A 14660-nucleotide genomic window follows, 5' to 3' on the forward strand; every position below is an offset into this window, starting at 1 on the left:
ACCACAGTTTCCACCTTAAAAAACTAGGAAAAGGACAAATTAAATCCAAAATAAGCAGAAATAAAGACCAGAGTAGAAATCAATGAAACAGAAAATAGATAAATAATAAACAGAAATCAGGGCACCTGAGTGGCTCAGTTGGTTAAACGTCTGCAAATAATAAACTGAAATCAGGGCACCTGAGCAGCTCAGTTGGTTAAATGTCTGCTTTTGGCTCGGGTTGTGGTCTCGTGGTTCTGGGATTGAGCCTCGCATTGGGCTCCCTGCTCAGTGGAGAGTCTGCTTCTCCCTCTCCTTCTGCCCCCTACTCCTGCTCTTTCTCAAATAAATAAAAAAAATTAAAAACAAAACCATAAACAGAAATCAATGAAACAAAAAGCTGATTCTCTGAAAAGATCAATAATATTGAAAGACCATAAGCCAGGCTGATTGGAAAAAAAGAAAGAAATTATCAACACCAGGGATTAGAGAAATGCAACACTATCACAGATTCTATTAATACTGAAAAGATAATGAGGGAATATTATGAACAACTTTATGTCAATCAATTCAACCATGAGTGAAATACATCCTTGAAAGAAACAAACTATCAAAGTCTATACTAAAAAAATAAAAATAGATAACCTTAATAGCTCTATTTCTATTAAATAAATTGAGTTTGTCGTTAAAAATCTCCCAAAAAAGAAAATTCCAGGACCAGACAGCTTTATTGGTGAGTTTACCCAATATTCGAAGAAGAAATAAAATGTCTGTGAAAGTGGTAGAGCTAAGGACTTCTGCAGAAAACTGGCAAAAATGGTTAGAATCAATATTTTTCAGAATTCTGGAAATAACCAAAAGCTTGTGGCAACTGCAGAATGTTTATTCAAGAAAAATGGTTGAATCTTGGTAAGATCTTTCAAGCTTTGTGGCATTTTAACCAGAACGAGTCCCATCCCCCACTGTTGGCTCTGTGAGGACCTTGGAACAGAACAGCCAGCATTTACGGTGAAAGCAGGTAGCCTTGGCAGCTACTGGAAGGCACAGAACAGGGATGGAGCTCTTTCAAAGCCTCATTTTCAAAGAATTGTCTTCTTGATCTGTCTGGTGGTTCTTTGGAAGATAACACTTGTAAGGCTATCTGTATTTGACCTATCTCAGGGGTTGCCTTTTCTCTGGGAGGCACTTGTTGAAAACAATTACAGTTAACTTCAAGGCTGCCTCAGTGATGGAGAACAGTCAAACAACAGACTAAAAAGCTGAAAAGGAAAAGTTGGGGAGACGTCTATAGGGTTTTAAAAAGCTTGGATATAGTCCTGAGTCTAGAAGGTCTCATATGTGTAGTAGGGTTGTGTGCATGCACAGCAGAGGCCTAAGGATGCCTTACACCTTCATTTCTGGCTGATCTTAATGCTCTGTGCTAACAGGAAGGAAAGCTAAGACAGAGTTGTCAACTGTTTGGCTAAATATGGACAGTGTGCACGACTGCTTGGCTAAATATTGAAGTTGCACACAATACCCCAAGAGAACCCCTTAGCAAGACTGGGAGACTTACCGGTTTCCAGGTGTTTGGGGAAATCTTTGTCCAATTAGCTGATCACTAATCTAACCAAGCAGAGACTTCAGTGGCCATAAGTTATAGTGTTACAGAATTTATTCAGAGAAGTTATTTAACAAACAAAAACAACTACAATAAGTAGCAGCAACAAATCCCAGGGAAGGGAAGAATTTGATTTCCAGAGTTGTCATACAGTATTTAAAATGTCCAGTTTTCAACAAAAGATTACAAGACACACAAAGAAACCAGAGGTATGGCCCATACAAAGGGGAAAAGAGTCATCAACAGAAACTGTGCCTTTAGAAATCCACACATTGGACTTTGTAGACAACGACTTGGAATCTACCATTGGAAGTATGTTCAAAGAACTAAAAAAAATCATGTCACCAAATCGAGTGTATCAGTGAAGAAATAAAAATTACAAAAGAAAAAATACCAAGGCTACACAGACTTCCAGAAAATGGAAGAGGTGGGAATTCTTCCTAACTCATTCCACGAAGGTGAATTCCTCAGATACCAAACCAGACTAAGACATTACAAGAAAACAACGGACCCTATGCCTCATGAACAAAATGCAAAAAGTTCTAAATTAAATTTTAGAAAATCAAGTTCATCAATTTATAAAAATGGTAACATACCATGATTACATAGGGTTTCTCCTAAGAATGAAAGGTTAGTTTAAATTTGAAAACCAGTGTAATTTACCATACTAACAAATTAATAAAGAAAAATCATGTGATTATCTTAATAGATACAGAAAGAGCATCTGACAAAAATCCAACATCCATTCCTGATACAAATTCTCAGCAAACTGGGAAATAAAATTAACCACCTGATAAAAGAGATTTATAAAAAACATCTATGATAATATCATACTTGATGGTGAGAGACTAAATGTTTTCCCACTCATTACCCATAAGATCATGAAGAAGGTAACACTATGTATTCTCATCATTTCTATTTGATACTGTAACACTGTACTGGAGATTTAGCCTATGCTATAAGGCAAAAATATAAGAATAAAAATAAAAATAAAAGGCATTCAATTTGGAAAGGAAGAAATTAAACCTGTTTTCTATTTGCTTGAATGTCTATGTAGAGAATCTAGTAAAATATACTAAAAAGCTACTAAAACTAAAAAGACATTAAGATGGCGTAATACAAGTTCAACATCCAACAGTCAATGGTATTTCTATAAATGAGCAACAAACAATTATAAACTGATACTGGAAAACAAAAACAAAAACAAAAACAAACAAAAAAAAGTAAACAAAAACAGTTTACATATGAAATACTCAGGAATAAATGAGCCAAACGTGTAGAACTTATACCCTAAAAACTGAAAAAAAAAAAAAAAAAGGAAAAACAAAACAAAACAAAAACAAAAACAAAAAACAAACCAGTGCTGCAAGAAATTGAAGGAGACCTCAATAAATGAAGAAATATATCACGTTAAATGAGTCAGATTACTGAACACTGTTAACATGTCAGTTCCCCCCACACTGATCTGTGGATTCAAGGCATGCCAATTGGAGCTCTAGAAGGTTGCTATGAAGCTTATTCTAAAATTCATGCAGACTTAAAAAGGACCTTGGATAGCTAAACCAACATTAAAAAATGACAACGTTGGAGGACCAATAATACCTAATTCCAAGACATACTATAAGGCTGTAGTAATCAAGATGGTGTGTTATTGATGTAAAGACAGAAAAGGAGAGCAATGGGTCAGAACAGAGTGTCTGGAAACAAATCCACACATATACTGACAACTGATTTGACAACAAAAGTGCACAAGGGCCATTCATCTGAGGCAGGATTGTTTTTTCAACAAATGGTACTGGAACAACCAGATACACAAATGTAAAACAAAACAAAATAAACCCTCTGATCCAAACCTCACACCATATAAAAAAATTAACACAAAACCGATCACAGATTCAAACATAAAACCTGAAATTATAAAACTTTTACAAGAAGACATAGGAGAAAACTCCTGTGACTTTAGGCCAGGTTGCTTAGACACTATAACTAAAGCATGACTCATAAGAAAAAAAACTGGAAAGTTGGAATTCATCAAAATAAAGCTTGCTCTTTGAAAGCCACTGTTAAGAGAATGAAAAGAAAAAACAGAACAAAAGGGAAATATCTGCAAATCACGTATCTGATGAAGAACATATTTAAAATATATAAAGAACATTGTGACGTCACACACCTGACAATGGATGGGTCTGATCTCACAAAGGGGAGAAAAGAAAAAGAAAGAAGGAAAAAGGCTGAAAAATGAATAGAGTAAGAACTTAAACGAAAAATAAAGAGGTTGCAAACAACAGGGTGTTTTAGGGAGAAAAGAAACTACTTCTTTCTTATGGACAGAAAGAGAAACTGAGTGTGTCTGGAATAGAATTACTATAAAGATGGAATCAATACATAGTGGAAGACTGACAGGATACTTAGAATTAACTCTTATGGTTTCACTATATTAACAAGAGATTTAATTCATTCATTCAGTTCACATTTGAGTGTTCCTAAATAAAGGACTTTAATATGACTGACCATCTGAATTAAGTTTTCTTTGATCAAAGCTGTTAATGAAATAAAACATATTATGTTTTAAAAAAAACCTGAACAAATTCAAGTTAAAAATACATTAATGACAAAGAAATACCAATACTACTTATTAAGGACTGTAACTTATTTACAGAAATTTCATTACAAACTCTAACCTAGGCAGTAGATAATAACATCATAGGGGTATGAGGTACAAAAGGTGAAAGTTTGAGACCTTTAAGAATATGCCTTTGTTAAATTAACCTATTGGAGTTTCTTCATGATGATCTTAAAAAGGAAGTGCAATACTAAAGTGTGTAAAACTTACTTGCACAGAAGTGATTGACATTTCTAAAAAAATAAAGAATAAACAAGACAAATTCAAGTGGAAGTGGTAAGAGGTGGTCCTATATGGCTTATTTATATATTCTGGTCAACCAACTAAATAAGTAGATGTTGCAAACTGAATGGCAAGAATGAAGAAACAAAAAAACTGGTCTGTGTCCATTTACTTGGGTACTATGGACTCATTTGGGTAAATTAAAGAAATAAAGAAATGACTTTTTTGTACATACTGGGCTGTAATATTTCCACCTTGGACTCGCCTACAGTTTTCAGGTCATGAGAAATGTATCTTAATTCATCCTTACTTCTAAGAAATTACTACTATAGGGAAAGCCCAAAGGCTGCAGATGAACTTGAGCATTTAGACATATCTGAACTTCTCATGAAAAATTTATTTTGAGAAGCTTCGTAAGTACTCTATGCTCAAAAAGAAAAGTTGAGCTACTTTAACAGCCTTTAGAAGCTGAGATGTTTTGTGAGTTTTTTTTTTTAAACCTTAATAAGTAGAGTATGGTGTGGAATGATCTCTGTATCATTTGAAAATAGGTATCCAATGCAGTCAGAGTGACTACAGTCTCTCATTTTGCATTTTAGGTAAAAGCCTGAAATTTTTTTTATAAAACTAATGTTCAAAAACACCAAGAGCAGTGGTGTCATAACATATTAAAGATGGTTATTTTTTGGTTGTTGAAACAGTTTGTCCTCACTGATCCAGAGTACTATATATATATATATATATATATATATATATATATATATATATATATATATAGTCATTAGCATAAAGTCATTGAGTATATATACTACTCCTTAGGGGCAATGACTGCATTATCAACTGTTCTAAAAAAATTCACTTTTTTAGAGAATGAACTGAGAACTCTCCTGGCAGATGTAATAAGAACAAAAACTGGAAAGACCTGGGATGTATGTTTGTATCCTATGAATGGCACAACAGGAAAGCCTGGAAAGAAAAGTAGATTAGGGAACAGAGGAACTGTGTTCTGGAACTGGGTCTGCCACTTAGTACCCACAGTGACTTGAAACAAGTCTCAGCCCTGAAGATCTTGTTTCGCCATAGGTAAGACAGGGATCAGGATACTGGTCTGCAGGGAAATGGTGGGAATCAGATGTGATAATGTGAGCATGCCCCAAAGTGATACGAGGCTATAGATAGTTACATCATCATCAATGGATTTTCTCTCAGAAAGAAAAATTTTTAAGCTTCCAACAAGATGTTATTTTAACAAGAAGCCTGACCATACTAAATATAATTTAAAAAGTAAATACCCCAGTAGTCTGGGAACCTTTGGTCTTGGTCTGTGCACTGATACAGACATGTCCTGTGAAATTTATGCAAGGCCTTTCTCCTTAGTTTTCTTGACTAGAAAACAGACGGGATATAGAATTTCTAAGGAATCTTGTTAGGTCATGATTTTGTGACTCTTTAAAAATCATTTAAAAATCATGTTTGTCTTTCATCTGTAGAATGAAACATTATCTTGTGAGATAATACATGAGTTTATTTGATAATTTCTGTAAGTTAGATTGTCAATGCATCAGAAGTTTTGAACTGATCATGATCTCAGGGTTATGAGTTGAGCCCCGAGTCAGACCTCACACTCAGCAGGCAGTCTGCTTGGGATTCTCTTCCCCTCTTCCTCTGCACCCCCACCCACCTACGTGTGCATATGCAAGAGCCCTTTCTCTCTCAAATAAATGAATAAATCAAATCTTTAAAAAAAAAAAAAAAATAGGGCAGCCTGGGTGGCTCAGTGGCTTAGCGCCACCTTCAGTCCTGGGTGTGGTCCTGGAGACCCGGATGGAGTTCCATGTCAGGCTCCCTGCATGGAATGGAGCCTGCTTCTCCTTCTGCCTGTGTCTGTGCCTCTCTCTCTCTCTCTTTCTCTCTCTCATGAATAAATAAATAAAATTTAAAAAAAAGTAAAATGTTACTCAAAAATAAAAGACAAAACAGGCCCACAAAAACAAAAATTTAGTGTGATATTTTAATTTTATTTACTATTATTTCTTGTAACTTATATATATCTTCAATATCCAACCATTAAAATATTCTCCTTAATCTAGCTTACCTCTTTCAAAATCAGGGATCTAAAATTTAACTTTTGGTTGTAATGTCTTAAAAAGAGAAATGAAGAAATAATCCTTAAAAAAAAAAAAAAAAACCCAAACCCAACTATTTATCGCCACAAATTATTTAGGAGGAGAAGTTGCTTACTGTGTCATGGACTCTGAGCCCAGTCTGAAATCCTGGGACTTGTCCTTAATGACTGGCTGCTGTGAAAGAAGAACAACAATTGGTGAGGCAAGACTTGGAGAAGATAATGCAGGCAATAGTCACAACTTGCTGAATGAGGAGAGAACATGTCTGTCTATCAGAAACATGTATTTACTCTTATGGAAAACCAAATGGTTCTTCACATCATCTGAGCACTTATACCCAAAGTCAGTTTTCAGGTATGTGGCAAAAAAAAGTCAGGTGTGAATCAGTCTAAATTAATCTAGACATACTATGTGGGAGATCGCTTAAGTTCTAAATTTATCTTTCAACACTGCAGCTTTTCTTCCTCATTTTTTCGGTATACTTTATATTTTCACAGTGATGATATCATGCAACTGTTTATATTTTCACCTTGATGATATCATGTAAAATTTTGATCTGAAAACAGTCTTCTACAAAATTTGTTCAGGATATATTTTATTAATGGCACCTTCCTGGGGGAAAACAAATTAATAAGCACTTCCAGTGGTGCCAGATTATACTGAGCATCGTGTTAGATGGTTCATCAGGAATTCAAGCATTAACTCCAGATGAAAGTATACGGTGGGAAAATGGTGTCTGATATGAGATAGTCTTTAATAAATCAGCCCAATGTTGCTATAAAATTGACTACGAATTTTTTTTTTTTTTTTAAGATAGTTACATGTTATGGAAAGATTCCTTTAAAATTCACATAGAAGGACACCTGAGTGGCTCAGTAGTTAAGCGTCTGCCTTCGGCCCAGGGCATATCAGGCTCCCTGCATGGAGCCTGCTTCTCCCTATGCCTTTGCCTGTCTCTGCCTCTCTGTGTATCTCTCATGAATAAATAAAATCTTAAAAAAATAAATAAAATTCACATAGAAAATATACATTGTTCCTATGTTAAAGTTTTGAGTTATATACAAACGAAAGGGATATACCATATCTATTTAATTACTTAAATTAAAAAAAATCTCAAAAAAATCCAAAATGAAAGAAAAGGAGTACAACCTTTTCTTTCAGGGTTAAGTTGTCTGAGCAACTACTGCTTTCCAAGCCTTATCTTTCCCGAAGCTTATTTCGGTTTGTAGATTTCCTCCTTCACAATCAGATTTCTGCAAGATTTGCACTGAATATCTTAAAACAGGTATTACTTATCATCACAAAGATTTCAAGAGAATATTGTTTTCTGGATCATAATTATGTCATATTATTGCTATCTCTATAGCTTTAAATCAAGCATAGGATAAAAACAAGAATAAAAGAACAAGAAGACTGTGGTGAAAGGTGGATGTTGTAGCAAGTGACTCAATTTCACAAAACAACAAAAGAATAAGTAACACCTTGATTTTTCTCTACAGGTGAAGATGATCGGACTCAGTTAAAATGTGGGGAAAAAAATACAAACACACAAAAAATTCAATTTAAGGACTAATTCAGACTACAAACAGTCTATTTGCCCTCAACTTGACAGAGTAAGAAGTAAAGAAAGCCATCAAAATCTAAACTCAGCATCAATTATAACTGAATTTCTTTAGTTTTGCCCTAGACTTATGAAATAAATTCCAAACACAGCAAATTAATTTAATTAATACTAATTTTATTTTTTTATATGGTCTAATAAGTATTACTTCTATCTTTTTGCCCATGGCAAGGCCAGTATCTTATCATAAATGTATGTATAATGTGTGAAACTTTGTAAAACTCTGGATTAAAAAAAAAAAACCTTCAACATAACAGCTCTAATAAAAATCGGAACCTACTCCAAAGGTTGAGGGAAAAGAAGACAGATAATAATACATCACTGTTAAGTCAATGTTACTTTTAATTATTTGTGACCCTGACAAATGAGTAACAGTGTATTGCCACATGCAGGTCTTACCAGACCTGCTTTTAATAGACTGTTCATGTAAAATGGGTGCTGTCATGCCCTCAAAAAGTGTCTTAAGTGGGTTTGACACCGTCCCTGCTCTTTCCTACTGTATACTGTGTTACAGTGACTGGCACACCCAAGTCCTTTTTCATGGCTTGTGTTCAAATCCTATGAATCCCAAGTTAACAGGGTATCCACGTTACAAAGTTTTAATACTTATTTGTTAAAGGACACTTATTTAATTCGGACCAATATTCCACTTCTAAACACCTTTACTCACTCATTCCTTGGTCTCAGCAGCAGCACGTCATATGGGTAGTTACCCATGGAGGCAGAAGGAGGGGGAAGAAGGAGGTGTCTCTGTGAGCTGTTTTGTTTCATTTTTTTCTTTTAACATAAAAGCCCCCAAGGCTAGAACACGATCAGCCCGTAAGCACCACCCCCACCATAAACAAGGCCAAGGAGCACCACTACCCTTCTTTCCCTCCTGTCCACGCACACCACTCAGTTTTTGTGACTCTGTTTCCTCTTCACGGATACCCTTGATTTGGAGAGGAGGGGATGAAGAGAGGAAGATGAGCAAATCAAAGGAGATGAATGAAAGGATCAGAATCCAGAGGCTCCTGCTTCCCAAACCCTCACAGCTTCTCCATGATGCTTTTACATTTAGATGCAGTGAGACTTAAACATGAAAGGAATGATTAATGGCATGATTTTAAGTGCCTCCACTGATTTCATGGAGATTTACAAAGAAAACAACTCATAAATAGCTCTGTAAAAGAGAAATGAGCCATGCAAACAACTCACCCAAAATTTTCTGTAAACTTGAAGAATGAATGTAAAATTAGGTAAATGTTCAAGCAATGTCTGTTGTAGCTAGCACACTAGTGAGCTTTAAATAAGGCAAATTTAAGATACAGTAGGACTCTATGTTTACATGCTGTTTATAATACCTTCTGATAGTTCTCCATTGCCCATATAATTAATATCTGTAATTTACTTATACTCACTTTAAGGAATTTAAAAAAAGAGGAAAACCACCACCCACCAGTCTTGGCTCTGTCATTAACTTTCTCTGTTAATGAGCACAGCCACTTAACTTCTCTTGGGATCTGTTTTTCACTTGAAAATGAACAAGACGGCGCTCAGAATAAAAGCATGAACTCTACGGTAGCACTGTTCTTGTATTTTACAGATGAGGAAATGGAGGCCCAGAGTCACCAAGCTTACAGAAGTAGCCTGAAGGGTACAGTTCTGTTTTCTTCAAACTGATTTAAGAACAAACTATTTTTTTTTTTTTCAGAACAGTTTTGTTTGAGAGCCTTATATATAAACACTTAAATGTAGAATTTCTCTAAGTGAAGCTAGGTTTGGTGGTCTGGCAAACCCTGTCTTCCCAGCCCAACTCCCCAGAGCCCTAAAGAATAGGATTCTACAAAAAAGAGTTTATAGACAACTGGACTAGACAAGCTCGCCTAGATTTCCTCTGTTGCTAAAACTGTTTCCAGGAGCACAATTTTACAACTTTATATATTCATATGTTTGCTGTTGATTCTTTGGTTTATGATTATTTGTAATTGATTATGTAAATTATGATGCATTTCCTTAAGGACAAAATATTTCCCTACATGAAGACACAGTTTTGAAACAAAACGCGGGGTGCATGGATGGCTCAGTGGTTGAGCGTCTGCCTTTGACTCGGATTATGATCTCGCAGTCCTGGGATTGAGTCCCACATCGGGCTCCCTGTGGGGAGCCTACTTCTCCCTCTGCCTATGTCTCTGCCTCTTTCTCTGTGTCTTTCATGAATAAATAGATGAAATCTTAAAAAAAAAAGAGGGATTGTGAGATTGGATTTAAAAAAATATAAAACAAAATGCGAAGGTCTTCACCTTGGTTCACGATTTGTAGTTTTCAGTACTAATTAAAACAACAACAACAACAACAACAGATATTTATGAAATGCTACGCTGTAAGTGAGGCACTGTGCTACACATCCTGGGGTATAAGCTGAGTAGACTGTAAGAGTTTATGATATAATGGGGAAAGATGTGGATACAACCAACAAAGCAGAGGGGGACAAACATTATGATAAAGGTAAAAAAGGAAATGTATGGAAATAAAGGAACAGAAGCCCTGAATTGTAACTTGAGGTTTTTGAGAAGGATTCACAGAGGAGGGCAGCCCGGGTGGCTCAGTGGTTTAGTGCCGCCTTCAGCTCAGGGCCTGATCCTGGAGATTCCGGATCAAGTCCCATATTGGGCTCCCTGCTTCTCCCTCTGCCTGTGTCTCTGCCTCTCTCTCTCTCTCTCTGTGTGTGTCTCTCATGAATAAATAAATAAAATCTTATTATTTTTTTAATAAAATCTTTAAAAAAAGTATTCACAGAGGATGGAGCATTTAGCAAGATCTTAAGAGATGAATTGCAATTCTGGTAATTGGAGAGGCACAAAAAAACTCTACAGTTCAAGAAAACAGGGTGAGCAAAGGTTTGAAGAATGTCTGCAGGGTAGCCTACTCAGGAGGATGAGAAGATGAAAAGTAGGTCAGAATTCAATTCAATCTTCAAGGTGTGGGATCTAGATAAACATTTACGAGATTTGGACCTTATAGACAATGTTGAGCCAACTATGATTTCTGAGCCAGTAGGTCACATGACTTGATTTCTATTTTGGCAAAGTATCTCATCTCCAGTAGGCTGGGAACAGGTGGATCAAAGGTGGGAGAATGGAAGAGTGAAGACTGCTAAAGGCAGGGACCAGGGGGCCATTTCATGCCAATATACCTCCTGTGATCTCTCCTCTCTGTTCACTTTTTAAAAAAGCTGACATCCCTAATTACCTTCTGCCCTTTGTCCTTTCCATTCTCTATATTCCTCTGTTCCCATGTATTTAACCAGTGTGTTTAGGTTAATGACTTCCAAATCAATACCATGAAACCAGATCTCAAGTTTTCTTTAAAATTATTTGGCAATCGCCAGTTTTTAGCAAATTCTGTATACACATTTTTTTTTTTTTTCTGAAAACTCACTTCGTTTCATCAAAACTACCTAGGAAGTCTGAGTTTTCAGCACATCTCTCCTGAGTTCCATAGATGCTCAAAAGATATCTGCAATTGGCTGCCACAAAGACACTGTCAACTTTGTGAGTCTCCAATTGAAGTGTTGCTTATATTCTTAAGTCCCAAGATGTTCACATCAGAAACCTAGATTCTTCTTTTATTTTCACATGGATTTAGTCACCAGGTCCTAGTTTCTCATTGTGTTTGGCTTGAATTATTGCTTCTCCTGGTCTTACTTCCTTTAGTGCTGCTTTTCCCTAGTTTTTTCAGAGCTTCTGACGTCAGCTTGCTTTTGTTTTTTGCCTTTTTTTTTTTTTTTTTTAGAGAGAGAGAGAGAGAACACGAGCTTGGGGGTGGGGGAGGAGAGGGAAAAAGAGAATCCTAAGTAGGTTCCACACCCAGCACAGAGCCCGATGGGCTTGGTCTCACAACTCAGATCATGACCTGAGCCAAAAGAGTTGGACGCTTATTGACTGAGCCACCCAGGCATCTCTAGAGTGAGCTTTTGAAACAATCAATTTGATCATGCTGTCTTCCACGCTTTAAATCCTCCGGTGGCTCCAGCTTCAGGATAAAATCCAGCTTCTTAACATGCCATATAGGAACCTTCTTAATCCTGTCTACTTGTTCAGGTTCAGCACTTTCTATTTTTAAACTTTGCATCTCAAGCCCAAGCCATGATGAAATACTTGTGGTGGCCCCAATACACCATGCCTTCGTATGGATCTGTTCGGTCTACCAGGAATGCCCTTCCTCCCATGAAACTCAATTTGGAAATCAATTCTTCTGAAAAGCTTTCTTGACCTCACCAAGCTTAGGTCAGGGACCATTTCTATTTGTTCTTCTTGCATTTCATGCAGAAGTCTATCATCCTCTTGTGCTGCAAAACCCCCTGATGTTTGACTATCTGCCAGCTCTTTCAAGAGAAAAATCCCTAAAGGAGGAGGCAGATGATGGGCATATCAGATCAGACATTCCAGAATGATATCTACATAAAAATTTCTAGTAGGCAATTAGAAATACACATTGGGGTTCAGGGAGCCCGAGTTATAGATATAGAATTTGATACATCTGAAATACCAAAGTATTATCTGCAACTATGGGGGTAGAAGAGATAATCTAGAAAAAATATGTTAAAGAAAAATATAAAACAACAACAAAAAAGATGCAGCAGCGTGTATGTTGGAAAAGGCTTGTATGACAGTGGCAGGCTGAGCCAGAGAAGGAGAAAGGGGCAGGAAGGGCAGTGTTACAAAAGGAAAGAGAAGCAGCTGGGAGACAGTGGTGGTAATGACCCACAACTTTGGGGGTATTTCTTTACTTGATCTATTAACAGCTGGGTTTGGTCCTTTCCTCCACTCTGCACTTTATCCTTTGTTCCTACCCGCACTGTGACCAGAGTCGACTTTCCAATTTTTCTGGTGAGCATTTCTGGCCACTTTAGGGCTTTTGCACACGTGGTTTCTGGTGCCTCAAATGTATCCTCTTCATAAAAACTAACCATCTACCTCTCACCACATGGCCTCATACATACTCACTGTCCTTTCACTGCTCATATGCTTCCTTTCATGACTAATTACAATGACTTTCATTCACTAGACTGTAACTTCTATAAATGGAGGGGCTGTTTCTGTTTAATTTGCTCTTATACCATTCAGACAACACCCCACCAGAGTGCCTGGGAAAACAGCAGGCATTCAACACACAGGTGTGAAATGAATAATGAAGATGTCAAAGGAGTGGAGGAATAAGGATGGGGATCACTGATGGGGTGAGAGCTAGAAGAATGTGGGATGGCAAAATGACCAAAATTACAAGTAGGGGGATGCCTGGGTGGCTCAGCAGTTGGGTGTCTGCCTTTGGCTTTTGGCATGATCCTGGAGTCCCGGGGATGGAGTCCCACATTGGGCTTCCTGCATGAAGCCTGCTTTTCCTTCTGCCTATGTCTCTGCCTCTCTGTGTAACTCTCATGAATAAATAAAGCTTAAAAAAACAAAACAAAATTACAAGTGGAGGGGTCAACTATAGAAACGTGCTTCTTTCATTGAGATTTGAAAGCAGCTGGAGAAGGAAGGTGAAACTAACAGAAATACAGAGAGAGATGAGAAGTAGAGAAAATTCATGTCTAATGACTTCTCTTTCAAGAAGAGACAGTCAGGGGCAACTGGGTAGCTCAAGCAGTTGAGTGTCTGCCTCTGGCTCAGGGCGTGATCCTGGGGTCCTGGGATGGAGTCCTACATTTGGGCTCCCCGTGGGGAGCCCGCTTCTCCCTCTGCCTATGTCTCTGCCTTTCTGTGTCTCTCATGGATAAATTAAAAAAAAAAATATATATATATATATATATATATATATTTTTTTTTTTTTTGAAGAAGAGACAAAGTCAACTTGGGAGTAAGAAATTAGGGACTTGACAATATCTTTAAGAGGGTATGGGCACCTGAGTGGCTCAGTCAGTCAAGTGTCTGCCTTCAGCTCAGGTTATGATCCCAGGGTCCTGGGATTGAGGCCCACATTGGGCTCCCTGCTCCTCTCTCTCCCTCTGCCCCTTTCTCCTCCCATTTGTGCACATGTGCGCTCTCTTTCATTCTCTCAAAATAAATAAGTAAAATCTTTAAAAAGCGTGCTTAGTCACATGCTCCAAATACTATATGTGTCCAGCATCAAACTGGTAAATAATTTCTGCTTCCATGCATTTATTTCCTGGTGGCCCAAGAGAGACCGGATTCAAGGAGAATGAAAAATGACTGCAGATAACAGGAAGGGCAGGAAGCATCAGAACACCACTTCCACTTCTCTTTCTTTAATTCCTGCAAACTACAGGATCACCTGGATCTTCCATCCCTTCTGGGACTGCACTGTTCCCTAGTGATGGGAGATTAAGGAAGGAAGCTGGAGAGACTGTCAGAGACCTAACCATTTTATGAAGGCCATTCCAGCCCCCTGTGCACTGCTGAATATCCAGTGCATGCAATGCCAGGCTGTGGGCTTTCATGGGGCTCAGGGCTGACGTGCGAGAGTCGTCGTTACCTCAGCACAGCT

General features: G+C 37.4%; 1 protein-coding gene across 19 annotated transcripts in view; it reads right to left on the reverse strand.

The window, feature by feature from the left end:
- The window catches only part of AHI1 (Abelson helper integration site 1), a 235158-nt gene that overhangs the window by 48037 nt on the left and 172461 nt on the right, over window positions 1-14660 (reverse strand). For 11 of the 19 annotated variants that reach the window (XR_013377063.1, XR_013377074.1, XR_013377068.1 and 8 more), the window contains 2 exons: window positions 8842-9102; window positions 6666-6724 (listed from right to left, as the gene is read on the reverse strand). Coding sequence is in view for 3 of the 19 variants with exons in the window: in XM_077894075.1 (XP_077750201.1) it covers window positions 6666-6724 (59 nt within the window). In the remaining 16 variants the exon portion in view is untranslated. The remainder of the gene's footprint in view (window positions 1-6665; window positions 6725-8841; window positions 9103-14660) is intronic. The other 8 variants (XR_013377077.1, XR_013377078.1, XR_013377097.1 and 5 more) reach the window with 3 other exon arrangements.

This window comes from Canis aureus, chromosome 1 (genome assembly GCF_053574225.1).
Source record: "Canis aureus isolate CA01 chromosome 1, VMU_Caureus_v.1.0, whole genome shotgun sequence".
In the NCBI taxonomy this organism is placed as follows: Eukaryota; Metazoa; Chordata; class Mammalia; order Carnivora; family Canidae; genus Canis; species Canis aureus.